The 21599-nt window shown below is 43.6% G+C and overlaps 1 protein-coding gene and 1 long non-coding RNA gene across 2 annotated transcripts; both read right to left on the reverse strand.

The window, feature by feature from the left end:
- Positions 1 to 13960, reverse strand: LOC311052476 (uncharacterized protein; the record flags this gene model as incomplete). The annotated part of the gene is made up of 6 exons (XM_084067436.1): positions 1 to 379; positions 602 to 727; positions 1172 to 1316; positions 11974 to 11991; positions 13609 to 13694; positions 13814 to 13960. The coding sequence occupies 5 exons, from the start codon at positions 13958 to 13960 to the stop codon at positions 686 to 688; spliced, it is 438 nt and encodes a 145-aa protein (XP_083923562.1). The 3' UTR covers positions 1 to 379; positions 602 to 685.
- A 418-nt stretch (positions 13961 to 14378) lies between these two features.
- LOC311052293 lies at positions 14379 to 15436 on the reverse strand. The gene is made up of 4 exons (XR_014601495.1): positions 15336 to 15436; positions 15168 to 15244; positions 15002 to 15094; positions 14379 to 14922 (listed from the first exon to the last, which is right to left on the reverse strand). It is a non-coding gene; the product is annotated as an uncharacterized lncRNA (long non-coding RNA).
- Between the last annotated feature and the right edge of the window lie 6163 nt (positions 15437 to 21599).

The raw sequence follows: 21599 nt of genomic DNA on the forward strand, positions 1-21599 counted from the left end.
AACATTTTAGGTTTTAGAGTGAACTTGCAAAATAGGCAGATAACGCTTCAGACGTTGCTGAATTCTTGGCCAAGATGGAAAGCCTCTGTTAGAACCATTTTGAATTGCTCATAGGAGCTCATGTGCCTTACAGGTAGAGAAATGGTCTTGGCACATGCAGACACAATGGGTTAACACACACTGTGCTCCCCAAAGTCTACAGTGTAGTTGTGGTTAAACTTCACGATAACAGCAAATCCTTCCTTCTCAGAGGGCAGAAGTGGAATATGACCTTGGCCTGTCATCCACTGAAGAAGCCTAGCAGGTGTGATGGGACTTGGGCCATCGGTGTCATCATCTTCAGGATCCTTGTTTTCATCCTCTGAAACCGGTTTTTCATCTATGAAACAAAGTTATAGTTTAACCCATTTAGATCTGAGACCAATTCTAAAACCTAAGGTTTCTGAAAACCTTCAAATTCTAATAAAAAAAAATGCTATACAGATCCATCTTTAAAAGCTTTTTTAGGGAGCATAAAATGTACCTGCTCGTCACTACAGGTAGCACCTGGGTATCTTTAAGACTTAAAAAGCAGTAATTTACAAAACCTAAAGCTATATACCTTCGGCTTCAACTTCATAAAGGAAGTCCTGAAGGAAATCCATCATCTTCATCTCGACTTGATGCCTGTTAGTCCCGTTATCACTCAGTTGAGGACTAGGGATGACATGACAAACTCAGCGTTGACCTATGAGAAAAGTGTTAATTATACAATCCTTCAATTATAGTCATAATAGAACGCAAAATGTTGGCTGGGGTAACAAGGTTGGAATGTTGGCTGGGGTAACAAGGTTGGGTTCCTGGGTGACTCAGTATATCCCCATATGATACACTAGTCCGTGGGATAGGTCATCATTTCCCCCACACACCTGCTGGCCTGAGTCCATCTGAATATATTGTGCTAGGCACGGGAATTTGTTTTATGCCCCCCTCTCTTAAAAAGTCAAACAGAATTTCTCATGACCGTAAACCACCAATCAGAAAGGGGCCACTACCTAAAAAAAGGGAAATAGTCAGCCTCTTCAACTGTATAAAAGTTATTGCCATGTAGCATTATTACAACAGTGAAATAATATACAAAACACATTTCTAAACTTTGTGATTAGTGAACATGGTTGTTGTTCTTTCTTACTTTTATATCTTCCCCAGGGACAAACAGGGGCCGGCAGATGTCTGGGTAGTTCCTGATGAGTGAGAGGAGGTCAAGCAGCTTCAGGCCTTCTGTTAGCTGCTCCAACATGGGCTGCAACCTCAGCACTGCATGTAGTATGATGGCACTGCAACAGGAAAAAAAAGATCAGCAACAAAACCACATCCAAGTATATCTTTGTTACGACCCCCTGTCTAGGGTAGGGGAGGTGACATAATAATGGAGGACAAAGTCGCTTTCAAAAATGAATTGATTTTATTTTCCTTTTTTTATGCAGAGATTTCAAACTCTTTTTGTCTTTTTTTCACCAGTGCCAAAGAACTTCAGGGTGCCGGTTTACATTTGTAAAAAGGCTGACTAATAAAGAAAATTACCCCTAACCTAAACCTAACAAAAGAAAAATATACATTTACTAAACTTACTTACCTAACTAAAGAATGTACAAAAACAAAGTGGTTAAACCAAACAAAAGGACCAAACATCCCTACAAGGCGAGTGAGTAGATAAATACAATAATTAAATGGAAATGGACAAATATATACAAGATAATTCTTAACTCAAAATAATACTGGGCAAAAAGCAACAAGTTTAACTATAATGAAATCATAGATTAAACCAAGAAACTGAAATAAGTATGACTGAAGGGCAAACAAAAGTAGCTAAAGAACAAACAAAATAACTGATTGAATCAAAAGTCACTGATGGACAAATGAACAAACAGAAGGCAAAGAAAACAGAACACAACAGAACAGAACAGAACAGAACAGAACAGAACAGAACAGGCTACATGGGTTCGGGGAGACAGAGGGATTGAATCTCTGCAGCTCTTTCAAATGAGAGCAACCAGTCCCCATGACAGACAGAGCAGAATGAGATTTTGTAGGTGAGCTTCAGAGAACAGCCAGCCCTGGCTAGGGCGGAGACAAAGGGACGACGAATGGGAGCAGGAGAACAGGGCCAGAGGCTGGACCTGTCAATCTGGACAGCTGGAAGTCAATCACTCACTCACTCATACCAGCACCACACCCAGACTCAGACTCACAGCTTCCACCACCACTCATGACCTTATATGGAACACAGAAAGACAACAATATAATACAAGCCACACATAGCACAGACATATAACCAAAATATAACCACACATAATATAACCATACGGCTAGGGCCGTAACACCCCCCCCCCCCCCCCCCCCCTTAAAGAAAACCTCCCCCCCAAAAAAGAAGTTTCTTAAGCTGGGGCATAAACACGAGAAAGGGCATCTGCCAAGACATTATCAACTCCTTTCTTGTGACGAATCTCTAAGTTGAAATCCTGTACCAGTAATGACCATCGCTAGCCTGGTTCCAGACGAATCTGCCTTTGCAAAATTGCATGCACTTTAGCCCTCGGCAGATTAGGTCTGGCCCCCCTCCATAGAGAATGTATTTCTCTCCCGCAGAGGTTGTGCGGGACCAATCAGGGCCCAGTATCCAAATGTGGGCGGGCTTATCACCTTATGACGTACACGGAAGCACTGTTCTGATTCGTTCGTACAAGGAAGCACTGCTCTGATTGGTTTAGGTCTAACCAATAGAGTCCGTTTGGATCTTTTTGTAACCGCTCCTTGGAAAAAAATCTATCGTTGATAGGGACCAGACTAATATCCACGCAGTGTGTCGTGTGATATTGTCTGGCTACGCGAGGCTAGACCATCGCATGAGCCTTTGATTCGAATTTTTCATCTGTCTCAGAAAAACCAAAGGGTTATGATCAGTATAAACAACTACAGGCAATGGGCTAGATCCCACATAAACCTCAAAAAATTGCAGAGCAAGCAATAAAGAGAGAGCCTCTTTTTCAATAGTACTGTAGTTGCTCTGAGGTGCATTACATTTTTTTGAGAAATAACAGTTTGGATGGTCAATACCTGCATCATCCTCCTGCAGCAGTACTGCTCCGGCTCCACTTCCACTCGCATCCACCTCCAACTTAAAAGGCATTTTGAAGTTTGGGGCAGCCAGGACAGGAGTGCTGCAAAGAAGAGCCTTACAGGACTCAAAAGCATGCTGGCAAGCAGGCGACCAGACATAAGGCTTTTTCACACTGGTCAAACTGGTAAGGGGAGCAACTACATCAGCAATTTTTTTACAGAAGGCACGATAGTAGCTCGACATTCCTAGAAAACGGCGGAGACTACGGCGTGACGTAGGTACAGGGTAGTCCACTATGGCCTTGACCTTGGCATCGATGGCCCGAACTTGACCCTGACCTACCTCTTTTCCCAGATACGTAACGGTGGCACGACCAAATTCACACTTTGACAAATTTAGAGTCAGATTAGCGCCCGCCAACCTACTGAAAATTAAACCAAGAGTGTGCATATGCTCAGGCCACGTATCAGAAAAGGCAACAACATCATCGAGGTACACCTCACAATTTTCCACCCCAGCTAACACATTGTGCATAAGCCGTTGGAACGTAGCAGGTGCATTACGGAGTCCGAATGGCATAACAGTATACTGATAGAGACCATCGGGGGTAACAAAGGCAGAGATATCTGAAGCACGAGCAGTTAAAGGGACCTGCCAGTACCCTTTAAGTAAATCAAGTTTTGTAACAAATTTAGCAGCACCAACACAGTCTACACAGTCCTCCATGCGAGGCAGAGGATACGAATCAGGTTTGCTAACATTATTTACCTTTCTGTAATCTGTGCAGAAGCGTTGACTGCCGTCAGATTTTGGCACGAGCAGACAAGGCGAACTCCACGCGCTAGAGCTGGGAATGGCAAGGCCATTATCTAGCAAATAATCAACCTCATTTTTAAACAATGAGCGTTTAGTAGGATTTACCCGATAAGCATGTTGTTTAATGGGAGGATTCACACCTACTTCCACATCATGTGATAGGACAGTAGTGCGGGAAGGTATGTCTGAAAATAAAATGGGGTTATTTTCAATCAAATTAACTACGTCTGCTTGAGCCACAGAATCCAAGTGCTGCAAATAATCAGGCAGATTTTTCAGAATTGCAGAATTTTGCATCCGAGAGCCAGCAGAGCTCTTTGAACGCAAGCCATCACTCTCTGGGGAATATAGAGAAGGCACGACGGACACTACTGAGGCTACCGGGGTGGGTAGAACTGAAGGCGCAACACTCTCAGAACGATAAAAATAGGGTTTGAGCATATTAACATGGCACACTCTGGTTTTACTCCGGCGGTCTGGGGTCGCAACTACATAATCAGTATCACTAAGCTTTTTTTCTATGACATATGGGCCACAGAATTTAGCCTGAAGGGCCGAAGTGAGAAACGGGAGCAAAATTAGCACCCTATCACCCACATTAAACTGGCGTGTCACTGATTTGCGATCAAAATGTTTTTTCATTTTCCGCAGGGACGCAGTCAATGCGCTGCGTGCGATGTCACAGGCGTTGTGCAGGCGGTCTCTGAATTTAGATACATAATCCAACACATTTGAGGATGGAACAGTGGATTTCAATAGCAAACGATCACGGAGCACCCGGAGAGGACCACACACACTGTGCCCGAACACCAGCTCAGAAGGGCTAAAACCAAGTGACTCTTGTACACTTTCCCGCACGGCCATGAGCAGAAAAGGTAACCCCTTGTGACGGTGGCCAGGTTGTCACATGTGACTTGCCACTTCTTTCTAGAATGCTGGCACTCTTTACTCTTTCTCAATAAATAAATAAATAACAATACACATTAAACTCACAATAATAAAATATCAGTTGCACAATAAAGTGCGGGGTGCGTAATTACTGTGAGAATAATAATGATTGTCAAATACTGCAAGACTACGCCACCCTTTTGTTTAAGAGGTAGGGTCCTCTGTAACACTTTCTTAGGCTATTCACAGGTTCGAGTTTACCCAGGTAAGTATAACACGAATGAGAACAACACTTTATAAAATATCCCTCGGAGAAAACAGAAACAGGTTTGTATAAAAAGGTAATTAATTTTATTGTCCTAATACAACGGCATCTATAAGCCATAAAACAATGAAAAGCATAAACAAAAATATAACACTAAACACTAAAACCCTCAACCTCCTATGGCGCCCGCTAACTAACTAAAATACACAATCACAGGAACTCAACAACAAGGCTTAAAACACAGGGCTTGTGCAAATTTAGCAAATAAATATAAATCTAGCATAAAGTGCCTACTTCTACTGAACCAGTAAAGTGACAGGTGCTGATTTAAAGTGCTAAATACTCATCACGGTTTGAATGCAAAAGGTGGGGAATGTCCTTATATGGGTGTAATGGATCGGGGGTTTAGGCCAGGAATCTCTGCCTCTTCAGTTCTTCGTATGCGCTGCCTGCAATTATAGAAACTAGAACCAGTTCATCTGTTCAATGTAACTTCACATGGGAGGTTTAGGACCGTGGTTTTTATAAAGGTAACGTTGCATAGGAAGGTACTTACACGCACGCCAGACTTAACGTCTGGCTATGAGTGTGTAGAGCGCGCAACGTTATCGCCACTGGCCGTCTCCTCTGCTCCTTGGTTCGGTTGGTCTCCTTTTCCTCCCCGTCGCTCTCGTCTACCGCTGCGGCTTCTTGTCACTGGAAGCGGGCACGTCTCAGCTCACCGTCCGCTGCTTGTGGCTTGGTGCGTCTCGCTGTATCCTTGTTCTCCACCTTTGCTCCGTGGCTCTCCTATACCTGTGCACAACCTGCTCCCTCGGCTGTCACCTTCACACTGCCCTGTGTGCCTGTCTCTCTGCTGTCCAAATGCCCGCGCCCACTTTTGAACAGTGTGGACCACACCCTATCCTACTCCCATTCGCTCTGCCAACAGCGTGACCTGGGGACATTGGCTGGCTGGAGTCACACGGTCAAAGTCATGCAGCCTATCATGGGGTTCATTGTCAAGTGTCTCAGGGACCGTGGGGAAATATATTGCCAGGTTAAAACGTTCAGTGAGAGATTACATAGGATACATTTAAGATGATGGTTATTTTCAGTGCATTATACAGGTTTTTACGCATCAATAAAATAGTACAAAATGTATTTTCATCACTGGTTTTTGACCCTGTCACACCCTCATCCCATGACTTGCCCGTCTCAGAACAGTACTTTTTCATCATAGACTTGAGCGTTTGATGGAACCGCTCAAGAGCGCCCTGAGATTCAGGATGATAAGCACTAGACTGTATGTGTTTAATGGACAAGGACGCGACAACCTGAGCGAAAACTTTAGAAGTGAAATTTGTTCCCCTGTCCGATTGGATGGACTTGGGTAAACCAAAAATAGAGAAAAAATTAACCAGAGCTTTTATTACAGTTTTGGCCTTTAATGTGCGCAATGGAATCGCCTCAGGATACCGAGTGGCAGCACACATTAAAGTCAACAAATACTGATGACCTGACTTCGTTTAGGGAAGTGGGCCAACACAGTGAAAAAATGCTTACGGCTCCAGGAAACCCCAAAAAAGTTAGAACAGGAGGCAGAGCATTTAAGTTTCAGGCACCTCAGCTGTGGAACCTTCTCCCAGTCTCAGTCCGCAAAGCAGACACACTCTGTATATTTAAGACTAGACTAAAAACCTTTCTCTATGATAAAGCCTATAGCCGAAGTGTATAGACTCAGTCACCCTATAGTTATCCTCTCCCCCCCCCCCCCCCCCCCCCCTCTCCTCTCGTCCTCTCTCTTCTCATTCTCCCTTTGGTTGTGTGGGTTTGTGTCCCAATGGTACAATCGTAATTAACCCTGTACGGATTCACGCTTTAGTAAGGCCTGCCACTAATTCTACAACCGGGGACCCGCTCCCCGGAGTTTCTTTTATTTCCCACGTCGCAGGTCCATGGACTGTCACTACGGACCCCCAGCTGCGGCTCAAGACTGTGACTGCGGACCGGGCCTCTCCATGGAGCATGACCGTGGATCTCGACTACACTGCACTATACCACTATACTATATATACTGTATATTATCTTAACATTCTTATATTATACCATTATATACTACATACACATTACTGCTGTACTATATCATACTATCATATATATCTTACACTATTATATGTGCTACCACTGTTACTGTTACTACCTGCACTGTATCTCTTTCTGTCTCTCCTCTGTCTCTGTATCTCTCTCTCTCTCTGTCTCTCTCTCTCTCTCTCTCTGTCTGTCTATCTCTCTCTGTCTCTCTCTCTCTCTCTCTCTTCTTTCCCCCGACACGGTCGAGGCAGAAGGGAGGCATGCGTTAATCCGATAGACCTTTTCTCCGACTATGTGGCATCCGTGTGCGGTTAGGGTTAGGGTGCGGGTTTGGTTCGGGTTTACTGTTTAATGTCGGAGCACTGCGCTGTCGGAGGAATGTGCTGTCGGACTAACGTATTACACCCAGGCAGAAGGCCGCCACCCTAGAGCCTAGGGTCTGCCTGACGTTTCTTCCAGTTAAGAGGGAGTTTTTCGTTGCCACTGTCGCAAAAATTGCTTGTTCAGGGTGGGATTGTCGGGTCTCTTCTCTACATGTAAAGTGTCTTGAGACAACTTGTTGTGATTTGACACTTTAATAAAATTGAATTGAATTGAATTGACAGTCAATAATGATATGTTCGAAGGGCTCTCCCATCACCGGAATAGGTAATAAAGGAGCAGGAGGAATAACCTGGTTAGGTTTCCCCATCATTTGGCAAACATGACACGAACGGCAAAAATTTGACACATCAGATTTAAGCCCTGGCCAATAAAAATAACGCAAAATGCGGTGATACGTTTTACAAATACCTAAATGACCAGCCAAATTGTCATGTGCGAGACTAAGGACTTGAGAACGAAAAGGTTCAGGTACAACAACCTGCTGAACAGAGTTCCACCCGAGGTTGCCAGCGCCGGGCGGGAACCAAGTGCGCAACAAAATGCCATCCACTACACTGTACGCACTCTGCGCATGAGCGGCCCCCCAGCAAACAGCGAGGGATGGGTCATTTTGCTGTGCCGAAACAAACGCGTCTTTATCGACATCAAACACAAATTCAGTCTTTATTGGCATCACATCAACCATCTTCTGCTTAACCATGGCGGCAGGAAGATTCACTGGTTGCTCAGAACACATAAAAGTGTCCTTCAAACTAATGTTCTCATCACAGCCCTTCCTTGCCTGTGCACGGGTCACAGCGCAGGCAGGGAACAATACCGAGGTGCCCATAGACCAGGGGTGTCGAACTCATTTTGGGGTCCGGGCCACATTGGTCAAATGGTGACTTGATGTGGGCCGAAACCAGTTGCGGACGCGAATGTGCGCTCACACGCATTCAGTTATACAGCATTGTTTTTCAGTCTGTTGTCTCAGTCACTGCTACTAACTACAGTATATCACCTTTAAAAACATGTTATTATGAAGAAGAATAGCTACTTTAATTATTGACATTAAAAACAAAATGAAATTTGTAAGGAGCATTCAATCCAGAAACGCATGTGTCTTTTTATTTATATATATATATATATATATATATAAAATAAATAAAAACATAAAACATTTAGAGAACCCACATATTATAGCAGGATTTAGAAGACATTTGTGAAGACTTGCACACATTTCCATGATTTTTCAAAAATAGCAGATCTACAAGCTCATGTATATCTGCTATTTTTGAATAGCTAAATAAAATCTTAAAATGACAGATGCTTTCCCAGATTGAATGTTAAATACGCTCTGAGTTCAAGAGAGAGAGAGATGAGACACACACACACACACACACACACACACACACACACACACACACACACACACACACACACACACACACACACACACACACACACACACACACACACACACACACAGAGAGAGAGAGAGAGAACATGTCCGTGCTAGGCTGACTTCTGCGTGAGGATCAAAGAGTATAGCCATTACTACTCGACTAGCAGTTGAATAGACTGTTAACGAGCCAATCAGCCAGAACATTCCACAGCTGGGAAGAGACAATAGCGGGCCATCAGAGGTACTCGCTGCAGCGAGTGGTGGAGGGGGGAGAGCTGCTTGGACGCAATGCAAAGTGCGACTCTATGTCTGTTACATGTAGTATAAATTTACTATTTTTAAAAGTATTTTGCGGGCCGCCATGGACCTTTCCGCGGGCCGCCAGTTTGACAACGCTGCCATAGACTGATCCAAATCGATCACAGGATTCTCGACAATTTCCGGCGTTGGGAAAACTTTCTCCCCTGCCAAGTCATTGCCGAGAATAAACAAAACGCCGCCGACTGGTAACTGAGCGCGAGTACCCACCTGCACAAAACCGGAGACCAGGGGCGAACGCAAAAACACAGAGTGCAACGGAGCGCGTAATGAATTCATCTCCACCCCCAACAATAGAGCATCAGATCCACAAAAGGACTTATTCGAGAAAGGCAACACATCATATAAAATGAGAGATTGTGACGCTCCCGTATCACGTAGGATTGTGATCGGTACCTGATCTATATCCTGACCTGACAGGGACACTGAACCTTTCAGAAGGAAGGGTCCAAAACATTCCTCCATTTCATCCAACACAGGCGCCCCTGTGTCAGAGGAAAGTGGAGGAGGAATGGACTGAATGAACCCAACTGCTTTTGATTTTTTTGGACTCTGAGTTTCTTTTCGTTGTAGAGTGGGACATGCCGAAATGAGGTGACCCTTTTCATGACAATAGAAACAATCACAAGTCTCTGAACCAGAGACAACACTAGAACCAGAACGAGGCGGGCTTTTTGACACAGAAAACTTTTGATTCCCCCCCACCCTGCCGCCCATAGGATTGCGGCGTGCAGAGGGAGCAGAAAACACAGATCGGTGTGTCAAAATGAACTCATCGGCACACACCGCAGCTTTAACCACATTATCCACTTTCTGCTCGTTTAAGTAGACAACTATATGCTCAGGTAGACAGGATTTAAATTCCTCTAATAATACCAAATCACGAAGCTGGTGAATAGTCAATACCTTGTTCGCAGTGCACCATTTGTCAAACAAGACACTTTTCTCCCTGGCAAATTCTACATAAGTCTGGTTGGCAGTTTTTTCACAAGACCTGAACCTTTGGCGGTACGCCTCCGGCACTAACTCATATGCCCGTAGTATGGTTTCTTTTACCACCTCATATTTGCGGCTCTCCTCAACAGCATTGATACGAGCTACAAACGGATCTGTTTCTGAGTCCTGAGGTGAGGCCCTAGCCTCTCCATCCTCAAGCCCAGTGAGTGCAGGGGAGTCTGTGTCAGCAGTCGCCTCCACATTCTCACCCGAACGCCCAGCCATATTATCCGCCAGCCCGGTGCTTATACGCTCTATGAGCCCTTTTTCAGTAAGTTTTTCCTCTATATGAGACCTTAGTTCGGCCTTATTGGCACCCGATGGGACAGAAATTTTGAAGACTTTAGCAATCAAATTCAGCTCAATCTTGGTGCATTTATCTAATTTGTCTAGAGTGGGAGAAGTTGGGAAAGTGAATGCAACCTCACCTGTTTCTACCGCGGACATTACAACTTATCAAATACTCTACCTAACCTGCCAATCAAAACAGACAACTGGAACAAAGTTTGACTACTCACCAGATCGAAGGAAACCCAAAAGGACCGAACCAAACCCATGCAACCTGTTAAATGAACAAATTAAACCAAATTCAAATAATCCTCAAAAAATTAACTTTCAAAAAAGGAATACGTTTCAGGGGTAAAACTTTTGAACCGAGCCAAGTCCCCAAATTATGTTATAATTTGGATCGATATTATCTTATAATTTGGAACGGACGAGCCCCCAAATTATGTTACGACCCCCTGTCTAGGGTAGGGGAGGTGACATAATAATGGAGGACAAAGTCGCTTTCAAAAATGAATTGATTTTATTTTCCTTTTTTTATGCAGAGATTTCAAACTCTTTTTGTCTTTTTTTCACCAGTGCCAAAGAACTTCAGGGTGCCGGTTTACATTTGTAAAAAGGCTGACTAATAAAGAAAATTACCCCTAACCTAAACCTAACAAAAGAAAAATATACATTTACTAAACTTACTTACCTAACTAAAGAATGTACAAAAACAAAGTGGTTAAACCAAACAAAAGGACCAAACATCCCTACAAGGCGAGTGAGTAGATAAATACAATAATTAAATGGAAATGGACAAATATATACAAGATAATTCTTAACTCAAAATAATACTGGGCAAAAAGCAACAAGTTTAACTATAATGAAATCATAGATTAAACCAAGAAACTGAAATAAGTATGACTGAAGGGCAAACAAAAGTAGCTAAAGAACAAACAAAATAACTGATTGAATCAAAAGTCACTGATGGACAAATGAACAAACAGAAGGCAAAGAAAACAGAACACAACACAACAGAACAGAACACAACAGAACAGAACAGGCTACATGGGTTCGGGGAGACAGAGGGATTGAATCTCTGCAGCTCTTTCAAATGAGAGCAACCAGTCCCCATGACAGACAGAGCAGAATGAGATTTTGTAGGTGAGCTTCAGAGAACAGCCAGCCCTGGCTAGGGCGGAGACAAAGGGACGACGAATGGGAGCAGGAGAACAGGGCCAGAGGCTGGACCTGTCAATCTGGACAGCTGGAAGTCAATCACTCACTCACTCATACCAGCACCACACCCAGACTCAGACTCACAGCTTCCACCACCACTCATGACCTTATATGGAACACAGAAAGACAACAATATAATACAAGCCACACATAGCACAGACATATAACCAAAATATAACCACACATAATATAACCATACGGCTAGGGCCGTAACAATCTTCTTATGAAAAGAAATGCACATACCGGACAATGGACTCCTTGTTAGTGTAGCAGGATGGGCGTGGGTTCCCACGCTGCCCACGGTCCCATCCTCCGCCCACTCATCAGTGGGCTGATTGATAACAGTATTAAAGCAACGCACCCCCACACTCAGTTAGCTGTCTGTCTCCACACCTGGTCCACTGTTCATTCAGACTGGCCTGTTGGGCTCGTCTGGTCGGTGCTTGCATCGCGCATCAGCGCAGGTATGTCTCTCCGTCTTGCTGTTTATGCTATTGTCTTATGCTGCGTAGAGCACGGTCTTGAACTTGACCATGACCGTTTGTGCCCTCTGTAGCCCTGTGGTGTCTACCCCTCCCGTTGGCGTTTGCGCCGAGCGTGTGTTGCTTCACACTGCACAACGGGTACGTTGGTGGTCCTTCCTCTCCACAGTATAACTAGTAATATATTTATATATATCATTTTATGTCAGGCAGACACTATAATAATCATGGCCTTTATTATTACTATAGTTATTCCTACCGGTGTCTGCCGCTGCAAGCGGGCCATTGTGGCTTCCGCCTTTGCTGCACCGCGGTACGTGACTGTTTGTCTCTCTCTGCTCCTGTCTTAATGAATATTAGTATTAAACTGTAAATGGTAGAATGACACGGCCGTTTGTCCTTTCAGGCACCGTGATACTCCACTGCTGCTTTGCAGGGGTTTGAATTACCCACGTTACCACGTATTACGAATCCTTTCACACTGACGCTCCACTCTCTGAGGTTCCCCTCTCCCCGTTCCTAAACGGCGTGGAACAACGTGGCTCAACCGAGCTCAGGCCCTTATATGGGTTAAAGTACTATTTCTGATGCATTGGTCCACCAACTCAGGCTCACTGCCAGCCTTTTGGTTTATTTTGTTTATTATTTCGAATTATCGCTTCTGTTAGTTGCTTATTTTGTTTATTTAGTGTTATTGCTTATTTTGTTTATCTGCTTATTTTTGTTTACTTAGTGTTGTTATTTTGTGCTTATTGCTTAGTTAGTGTCATTGCTTATTTGTTTGGTTTATTTTGGTGAGACTAGGCCACAGACGGCATTCGATTATACTATATATAATATATATATAATACCTAATACCAGTTAAATTAGTCTATTTTCTCGGCACTGCCTAAAAACCCTATTTCCTGTCTTACAGGCCTGTGACTGGGGACTCCTTGGTGCGAGAGAGAGCAGGTGGCGGCCGCCCAGTTTGGGTTGTGGTAATCCCCCCCTTTGCTGTGCTTTTTATTGTGATATTGTTTAATTTTGCTTGCTGTGCCATATTGGGGTGCCCCCTCCTCTGGGTCGGTCGGCCTGCTCATCCTCCCCCTTAAAACCCCCAGCACTGGCCCTAGGCAAATAGGTTTTTATCATTAAGTGCATTGCCTGATTGTTTTTAGCTTATTAAATGTTTCGCTATTTTTATTATTGATGAAATTAACCTGTTTACAATAAAGCTTTTTGTACATTTGTCTGAACACTGTTTCTGCCTTTTAATCATTAATGTATAACGAGCTTGTGTGAGGAGTAATAGATGTTCAGGTGGTTGGTTTACATTATAATTATTTCCTGGGGTGCAATTCCCCAGGTGGCGTAGTTGGCTATATTATATAATTAAATACACCGCCCTGCTACATTAGCAAATGTGACATTTCCAGTGAATCCAAGGTTGTAGATTTCTTCAGACAGGCCATTAATTGATTCCTCGGTCGACGACTCAACCTAAAGATGATACATTAACACAAAGATCATCCCTGAACAATATTCTATGTAAACATAACATGCCACGAAATGCCCTACCCTCTTATTTTCTTTCCCATCATTCAGAGGAGAAGACATACCTTGTCGATTAAGGACCGCAACTGTGGATCTGCCTGTGGTAACTGTGGATACCTGAATTGGTCATTGTCAAAGTCGGTCAGAGAATATCGTGGGATCATCTGATTTTGTGGTCCCTCAAAGAACCGGCCCTTGATTCCAGCAACCATTTCTATACCAAGAGGAACAAACAGTCTTTACTGGGCACCTAAGGGCCTTCTGCATCAAGTAATTTATAGTGTGGTTGTGGCTCTCTAACTTGTGAAAGCACAAGTTAGAAAATATGAAACCTCGCGTAGCCAGGCTTACACATCTCCGAGAAGAAAGCCTGGTCACAATATGCGCTGAAAGTCGCATCCGTTTGACTTGGACTTCCAGACAAATCTCGGCGCATATTGTGACCAGGGTGGAAAATATGTGGGTGCATTTCTCCTTTCCGACATGTCGCCTTTCCGACGTTGACGAACCCTATACCTAACCCTAACCCTAACCGCACGCGGAAGCCACTAGTCGGAGTGGTGAGATGTCGGAATGGAGAGTGAACACCAAAATATGTAACCTTGTATTCATTCAGATTAGGGGGTCGTCTAATACGGGTTGGAATGGCAATACAGACTGACTGCCAAGTACATAAAAGCAATGGTTCCCAAACTTTTCAGGTCGAGACCCAGAAAACGAGAAAATGTTGTCCGGGACACAAAGTGAAAATAGCTGATCTACAAGCACATAATGCATGGCTGCATTGTGAGCTTGTCCGCTATTTTCACTACTTAATTATACTTTATTGACTTTCTTAGGTGTATTTACTTCCAGTGCATTAGATAATGTAATTGGTAACATCACATTACAGAGAACATTGCAAAATGTCTTCATTAAGAATTATTTGGGTGACAGTATATAACAATCCAAGTATGTAATTGATTTACCTGTTAGAAATTCTCTCCGGAGAGCACCTGTGTCCACTCCTGCCTCCCCAATGAAACTCACTTTTATAGTAGCAGCAGGTGAACGCTTCTTTTGGCGCTTCCACTGTAGAAGGCCTCTCTCCAGAATGTTAGTTCTGGAGATGAGGATTTTGAACTCCCGCTCTCTGTCAACTCGCTTACAGATGGTGTTCAACACATCATCAACACTGTCAAACATAATTCATAATTAAGGCATGTAAATGACAACATTTTATAAAATCTTTATGTATTTACAAAATAAATTACGTTTTAATCTCCTCTCCTTCCTCCTGGCCCACGGTAGACGTCTCACTGAGGTCCTCGCTAGGAGCTTCCTCTTGTCTATGTCTCTATAGGTAGCTACAAGTGAGACATGATGTAAGGGGCAAAGTACAAGAATCCATATAAAATGAAATATGCACAATCTCAATACCTTTCTCCACATGCGCTAGCATGGATCTGCAGTAGATGTGCTGTGAACTTCCTGAAGCAGATAGGACACTCGACTTTCTGATGGAGATAAAACAATTTGAAAATAACATACCCAGCCATACAAAACAGTTAATGCGAGCATTTCATAAAACAGTGAGAAAACACATACCTCTTCAGAATTCTCCTTGTCTTTCTTCACAGGAGGTGGTGACATCATATATGTGGCTTGGGGTGCCGTCACAGATAGTATCTGAACAGCCGGAGATGTCTAAGATGAATGAAAGAACACTTTAAACAGATGTAATACCCTAGGGGTTCCCAAAGGTAGATCATGAGTGCAGGTAGACCACGTCATTCCCCTTAAAAAATAATTAAAATCACCGAACCCCCTCTTCAATTAAGATGGCTCGATTGATTGACATCAAGAAGCCCTGTCAGCTCCCCTCATGGCATAAATATGTGATATTGAACACCTTTTATGACTGTGTGTTGGTTAAAATAATATTGAACCACTGAAAAGTAGTAAAATGTACTTCAAGAGAGGTACTTGCACATGGCTAAGATCAAATGTAGCTAGTATCTGTTCTTGTATAGAGGGTTTGCGAATGCTTAAAGTGAATGGCAAATAGTCACAAAATGAGGGGCAAATTGAGTTTGACGTTGTTTAATATAATCAGATGGGACGTTCTTGTATTTTTGGATTTATGCACTTTAACTCATTCCCTGCCTAGGACGTACAAAACGTCTTTTCTTTCCAATTACCAAACCTGCCTAGGACGTACAAAACGTGTTTTTAGTTTTTGGGGTTCATACACTAGATGGCGCTCTCACCCAACTTGTGACAAAATTTGGGCATCCTGTGATCAATAGAAAGTCTAAAATCACGTGAACAACCACTTCATCAAAACAAAGGCTGAACAAAGAAAAGTCAAAAACTTTCCCATCAACTGCCATGGTGCTATTCAGCCACCTGTACCGTCGTTCTGGTCACTGTGACCCATAACACACGATCAGACCAAAAGCCGATCAAAGGGAGCCGTCACCCACGTGATCAAAGAACAGCTGATGTGTATGTGTGAAATGGTACCAAATGTCACCCCATCAACAACAATGGCGCTGTTCCTCAACTTGAATCTTAGTTGGATGCGCTGTGGACTCCCTGTGAACCAAAACAAGCAATACAAACATGACCTGATCAAAGGATCCCAATCAAAACAGAAGCTTATAAAAGGGAGTGAGCAACGTTACCTTGTGTTCCGCGGAGTAGGTGTTTTGAGAGAAGAAAGCCAGTCGAGTTGAGAGAAGAGAGTAGAGAGAAGTCCATTTATTGATAGTGTCCACAGTAGTAGTAGTTTTTCATATAGTGTCCACATAGCCTAGAGATCGTAGTAGTAGTAGTTGTTCATATAGTGTCCACATAGCCTAGAGATAGTAGTAGTAGTAGTAGTAGTAGTAGTAGTTGTTCATATAGTGTCCACATAGCCTAGAGATAGCAGTAGTAGTAGTAGTAGTAGTAGTAGTTGTTCATAGTGTCCACATAGCCTAGATAGTAGTAGTTGTTCATATAGCGTTAGTCTTAGTTAGTCTTGTTAGATTAGATCATCCGTTGTCTGTCTGTCTGTGTCTTGTCTGTCTGTGTGACCAACCAAAAAAAAAAAAAAAAAGCGTGTGTGTGTGTGTGTGTGTTAGTACAGTCAGTCAGTCTAGTGTAAGTATAGTGTGTATAGTGTGAGTTTAGTGTTTTTATTTTATTTTGTGAGCTAGTTTTTTAGTCTCTCAAAATGCCGAAGCGCAAAAATCCAGTTGCCGATCCACAGCCAGGATCACGCCGTCGCCGTGGCCGAGGTGGTCGTGGTCAGCGATCCCTCGCTGATCCAGTCCCTGTAACGAGCCGTGGACATGCTGGTGCTCGCGGCGATCGAGTGCCCAGACCGGGCCGTGCGCGCGGTCGTCCTCGTCCTCGTCCTGCAGTCAGTGTTCCAGCACCTCCTGGGCCCAGGCAGCTGCACATTGACGAGATGTTCCATCGTGCTGTGGTGGTGGACCTCCAGCCAGATACAGAGAGTGAGCTCTCTGATGGGGATGAGGATGAGCCGACGATGGCTCACCCAGCCACTCCACAGAGTTTACCAGCGCTTTCTGGAACCGAAACACGGCCTCGTCGCAGTGGGAGACCTACGACCCGTCGTCAAGTTCTGGAGAGTCCGTATAACTCTCAAAGGTCCCAGTTTGACTCGTCCTCCGACGAGGATCTGGCTGACCTGTGGCTCCCAAAGAGGGTGGAGACCGCCCGCAGAAGTCGGAGATGTGGAATTCTTTCGACTTCGAGTGGTATGTACATTTGTTTTTATCGTGTTTGGAATGAAATGAATGTATTTATACTGCAAGTCACTCTGGATAATAGTGTATGCTAAATGCCTAAATTGTAAAAAAAAATTGTTGACTTTTTTCTTTACTTTACGCTCGTACATTTACTAAAAATGTATGTGCGTAAAAGTGAAGAAAAAAAACAACAACAAAAAAATGGTGTTCGTGTTCCTGGTTTTTGAATAGTCTCTATTTACAACCCATACATCTACATAAACCTTCAGATTTTAAATATAAAGTCCTTACCCCACGGCCAAGGATGTAAAAAGTTAAAACGTCTGGGTCTAAGTACCCGTATCTTCCTTATTGTTCAATAAAAAGCATTATAATCCGATCGGTAGCCATTTTCTCAGAATTGTCTCAATATGCTTTCAACTATGCGACCCTATCGGTTGAGAGGTGTATTGCGTTCTGATGCATTGTAGCTCTATGAGAAAATGGCCGCCGATTGGATTAGAATGCTTTTTATTGAACAATACGGAAAATACGCATACTTCTGAGGGCCCGTACATAATTGTAACATCCGTGGCCATGGGATAAGCATTTTATATTTGAAATCTGAACATTTATAGATGCATAGGTTGTAAATGGAGACCATTCAAAAACCAGGAACGAGTTGCTCCATTACGCTTGTGACGAGCGTCAAGGATATATATTTACCAAACTCTTTTATTGTCATTTTAGACTCTGAATCAGATGGCGAGATGGCAACATCTGATATCACCAACTTGGCACATGATGGCAGTGGGGGTAAGCTTATTCTTTTTGTCTGTTTTTTTCAATGCTTTGTATCGTGTCCAAGCTAAAATCTAACATTCAAGTTGGGAGCAGTGTTGCCAGATTCTGTGAGAGAAACAAGCAACCAGGTCTAGGAAAACAAGCCAAAAAAAGCGACCTGTTTGTGAGCTTGTAGATCTGCTATTTTCAATAAAATCTTGGGGGAAATGTATAAATAAATAACAAGCAGACCTGGCAACAGGGGGGTGTAAAAATAATTGATTTGATTTTGTTTACCATACGTATCATAAAGCTGGGTGTGTAAAAATATGTTTACCATACTATCTTATCATAATAACTATTTTATATTGTCCTCTGATTTCAGATGCAGAGGCGAGTAAGGCTGTGGACGAACCCTTATCTCATCCAACTGTTGGCACAACCAGTGGAGGTAAGAAAAGTTTATTTTTCTAATCACACTTACACACACATACAAAAAATGTATGTATTGAATCGTAAACGCATGTATTAGAAATGTATATGTATTTTATGGTAAAATTATGTCTTTCTATAATTTACAGGACGTGGACGTGAACGTGGACGCGGTGGAAAGGCAAAGGCTGTCCCAAAGGCAAAGGCTGTCCCTCTTGTGTGGCATTCCATGGAGGAGAAGGATTGGTGCCCCTTAGACTTTCCATTCACCGCAACTCCTGGTCCACTGAGCAGTGCTGCAGACCTTCAGTCAGATCAACCAGTGGAGTTCTTCCAGTTGTTCCTGACCGATGAACTGCTAACCCAGATCGTGCACCAAACAAACATCTATGGGGAAAAGTGCATTGAGAAGATCCACCTGCCACACTCCAGAGTCAATCAATGGGAGCCTCTCACAGTGGAGGAGCTGAAAGTCTTCTTGGGCCTCTTGTTCCTAACTGGGCTGATGCGGAAACCGGAGCTGGAACTCTACTGGGCTCAGGATGAGATGCAGGCTACGCCCTATTTCAGCAAGATAATGCCTCGAAATAGGTTTCAACTCATCCTCCGATTCCTCCACTTCAGTGATGCCACAGATACTGGTGAAGACAGACTGTACAAAATCCGCCCAGTCTTAGACTACCTTGTTGAGAAGTTCCAGGAGCTGTATCAGCCATCACAGAACATCTCCATTGATGAGGGCACACTCCTGTGGAGAGGAAGATTGTCCTTCCGGGTCTACAATCCTCAGAAGCCAATCAGATATGGGATCAAGTCGTACATCTTGTGTGATTCGAACACAGGCTATTGCCACAACATGAGGCCATACTGTGGAACATACAGTATGTCCCCCTTGCCGACACTATTACCGATCTCCTAGGTTCTCTAAAGGGTAAAGGGTACCATGTTTTCATGGATAACTTTTATAACTCTGTGACCATGTGTGACAACCTCCTGAAGGAGAACACTCATGTGTGCGGGACGCTGAGGAGGAAGAGGGGGGCACCAAAGGAGATTGAGGAGGCTACCTGTTCCACCCTGGGCGAGGAGGGAAGAGTTGTTCGCCACACAGACGAGCCCAGAGTGATGGTACTGGCGTTTCAGGACACAAACGTGGTCCGGATGGTCACAACATTCCACCAGGACGAGATGGGAGAGGTCAGAGTGTGGCGAAAACGCCGTCCGTCAGTGGCCGCTGCCCGAGTGACAAAAGAGAAGCCTGCCTGTTGCATTGAATACAACAATTCAATGAATGGAGTGGACAGGATGGACCAGTCCATTTCATACTATCCGTTCACCAGAAAGTCCAGCAAGTGGACAAACAAGTTCGTCATATACATGTTTGAAATCTGTATGGCAAATGCATTTATTTTGTACAAACAGAAAAACCCAGAGGGCAGCTGCAAGAGCATGTTGGAATTCACGCAAAGCGTCTGCAGGGCATGGACCACCACCCAGAGACGGCCTCCACGGGATCCTATTGCACCGAGAAACATTGACCCTCCAAGCAGGCTCTTGGCAAACATCCCACCACTGCCAACAGCACACGTGCCTGTTCACCTGCTCCCCACCCCCAAAAAAAAGCGTCCAGCTCGGAAATGCAGGGTTTGCAGCACCGCAGAACACCGCAGAGAGACGAGGTTCAGGTGTCCTGTCTGTCTTGTTCCTCTGCACAAAGAGCCCTGCTTCACACTCTTCCATACAGAGGACCAGTATGCTACTCAGAGACGCTGAACTGTTTTTCTTGGGGGCGCACACACACACACACACACACACACACACACACACACACACACACACACACACACACACACACACACACACACACACACACACACACACACACACACACACACACACACACACACACATACACACACGCTTACTTGCTTACTATAGGCCTACTTCTATCTTGTATGTATTGTATTGTATTTATCATTCATTTGCAGGGAAACACTCCCATGTATTCAATAAATACGCCATGTATTTCGGCTGATTCAAATGTCTATTTCTAAAGTGTATTTGCTTATTTGGGCTTGTTTCTAAAGTGTATTTGCTTATTTGGGCTTGTTTCTAAAGTGTAGTTGCTTATTTGGGCTTGTTTCTAAAGTGTAGTTGCTTATTTGGGCTTGTTTCTAAAGTGTAGTTGCTTATTTGGTCTGTAACTCTAGGTGTGTGCAAATGGAATCCAAATGGACCCTCACTAGTCCATTTGGTTTCATTTGTACACGCTCAGAAACCTGTCTAACACACACACACAGGCAGAGGCAGAGAAGGGAAAACCTCGCAGAGAGATGACGTACAAGTGTCCAGTTTGTAATTGTTGCTTTGCACTCTTCCACACAGCGGAAGAGTATGCTGCTGAAAACACACTTGCTTAGTATAGGCCTACTCTTCTACCTTGTATGTATTGTATTTGTCATGTCTCATATCATTCATTTGCAGGGAAACACTCCACACACACCATGTATTCAATAAATATGCCATGTATTTCGGCTGATTCAAATGTCTGTTTCTAATGTGTATTTGCTTATTTGGTCTAGACGTGAATCTTTCAGTCACAATGTATAGTGTATACAGGTAGCAATGACAGAAAACATCAACTGACCTCAGTGCTGTCTGCATGTCATATATTCTATATATGGTCTCTATCAGGGGTCATCAATATCAATCGATCTATACTCTGTTTTAGTGCTCAGCATATCTATTGTGTACAAATGAAACCAAATGGACCACACACACACACGCTGATTCAAATGATTCAAATGTCTGTTTCTAAAGTGTAGTTGCTTATTTGGTCTAGATGTGAATCTTTCAGTCATAGCTATATATATTCAGCATAGCTATAGTGTACAAATGAAACCAAATGGACCACACA

The sequence above is a fragment of the Gymnoscopelus microlampas genome (genome assembly GCF_963454915.1).
Source record: "Gymnoscopelus microlampas genome assembly, chromosome: 9".
NCBI classification, from domain to species: domain Eukaryota; kingdom Metazoa; phylum Chordata; class Actinopteri; order Myctophiformes; family Myctophidae; genus Gymnoscopelus; species Gymnoscopelus microlampas.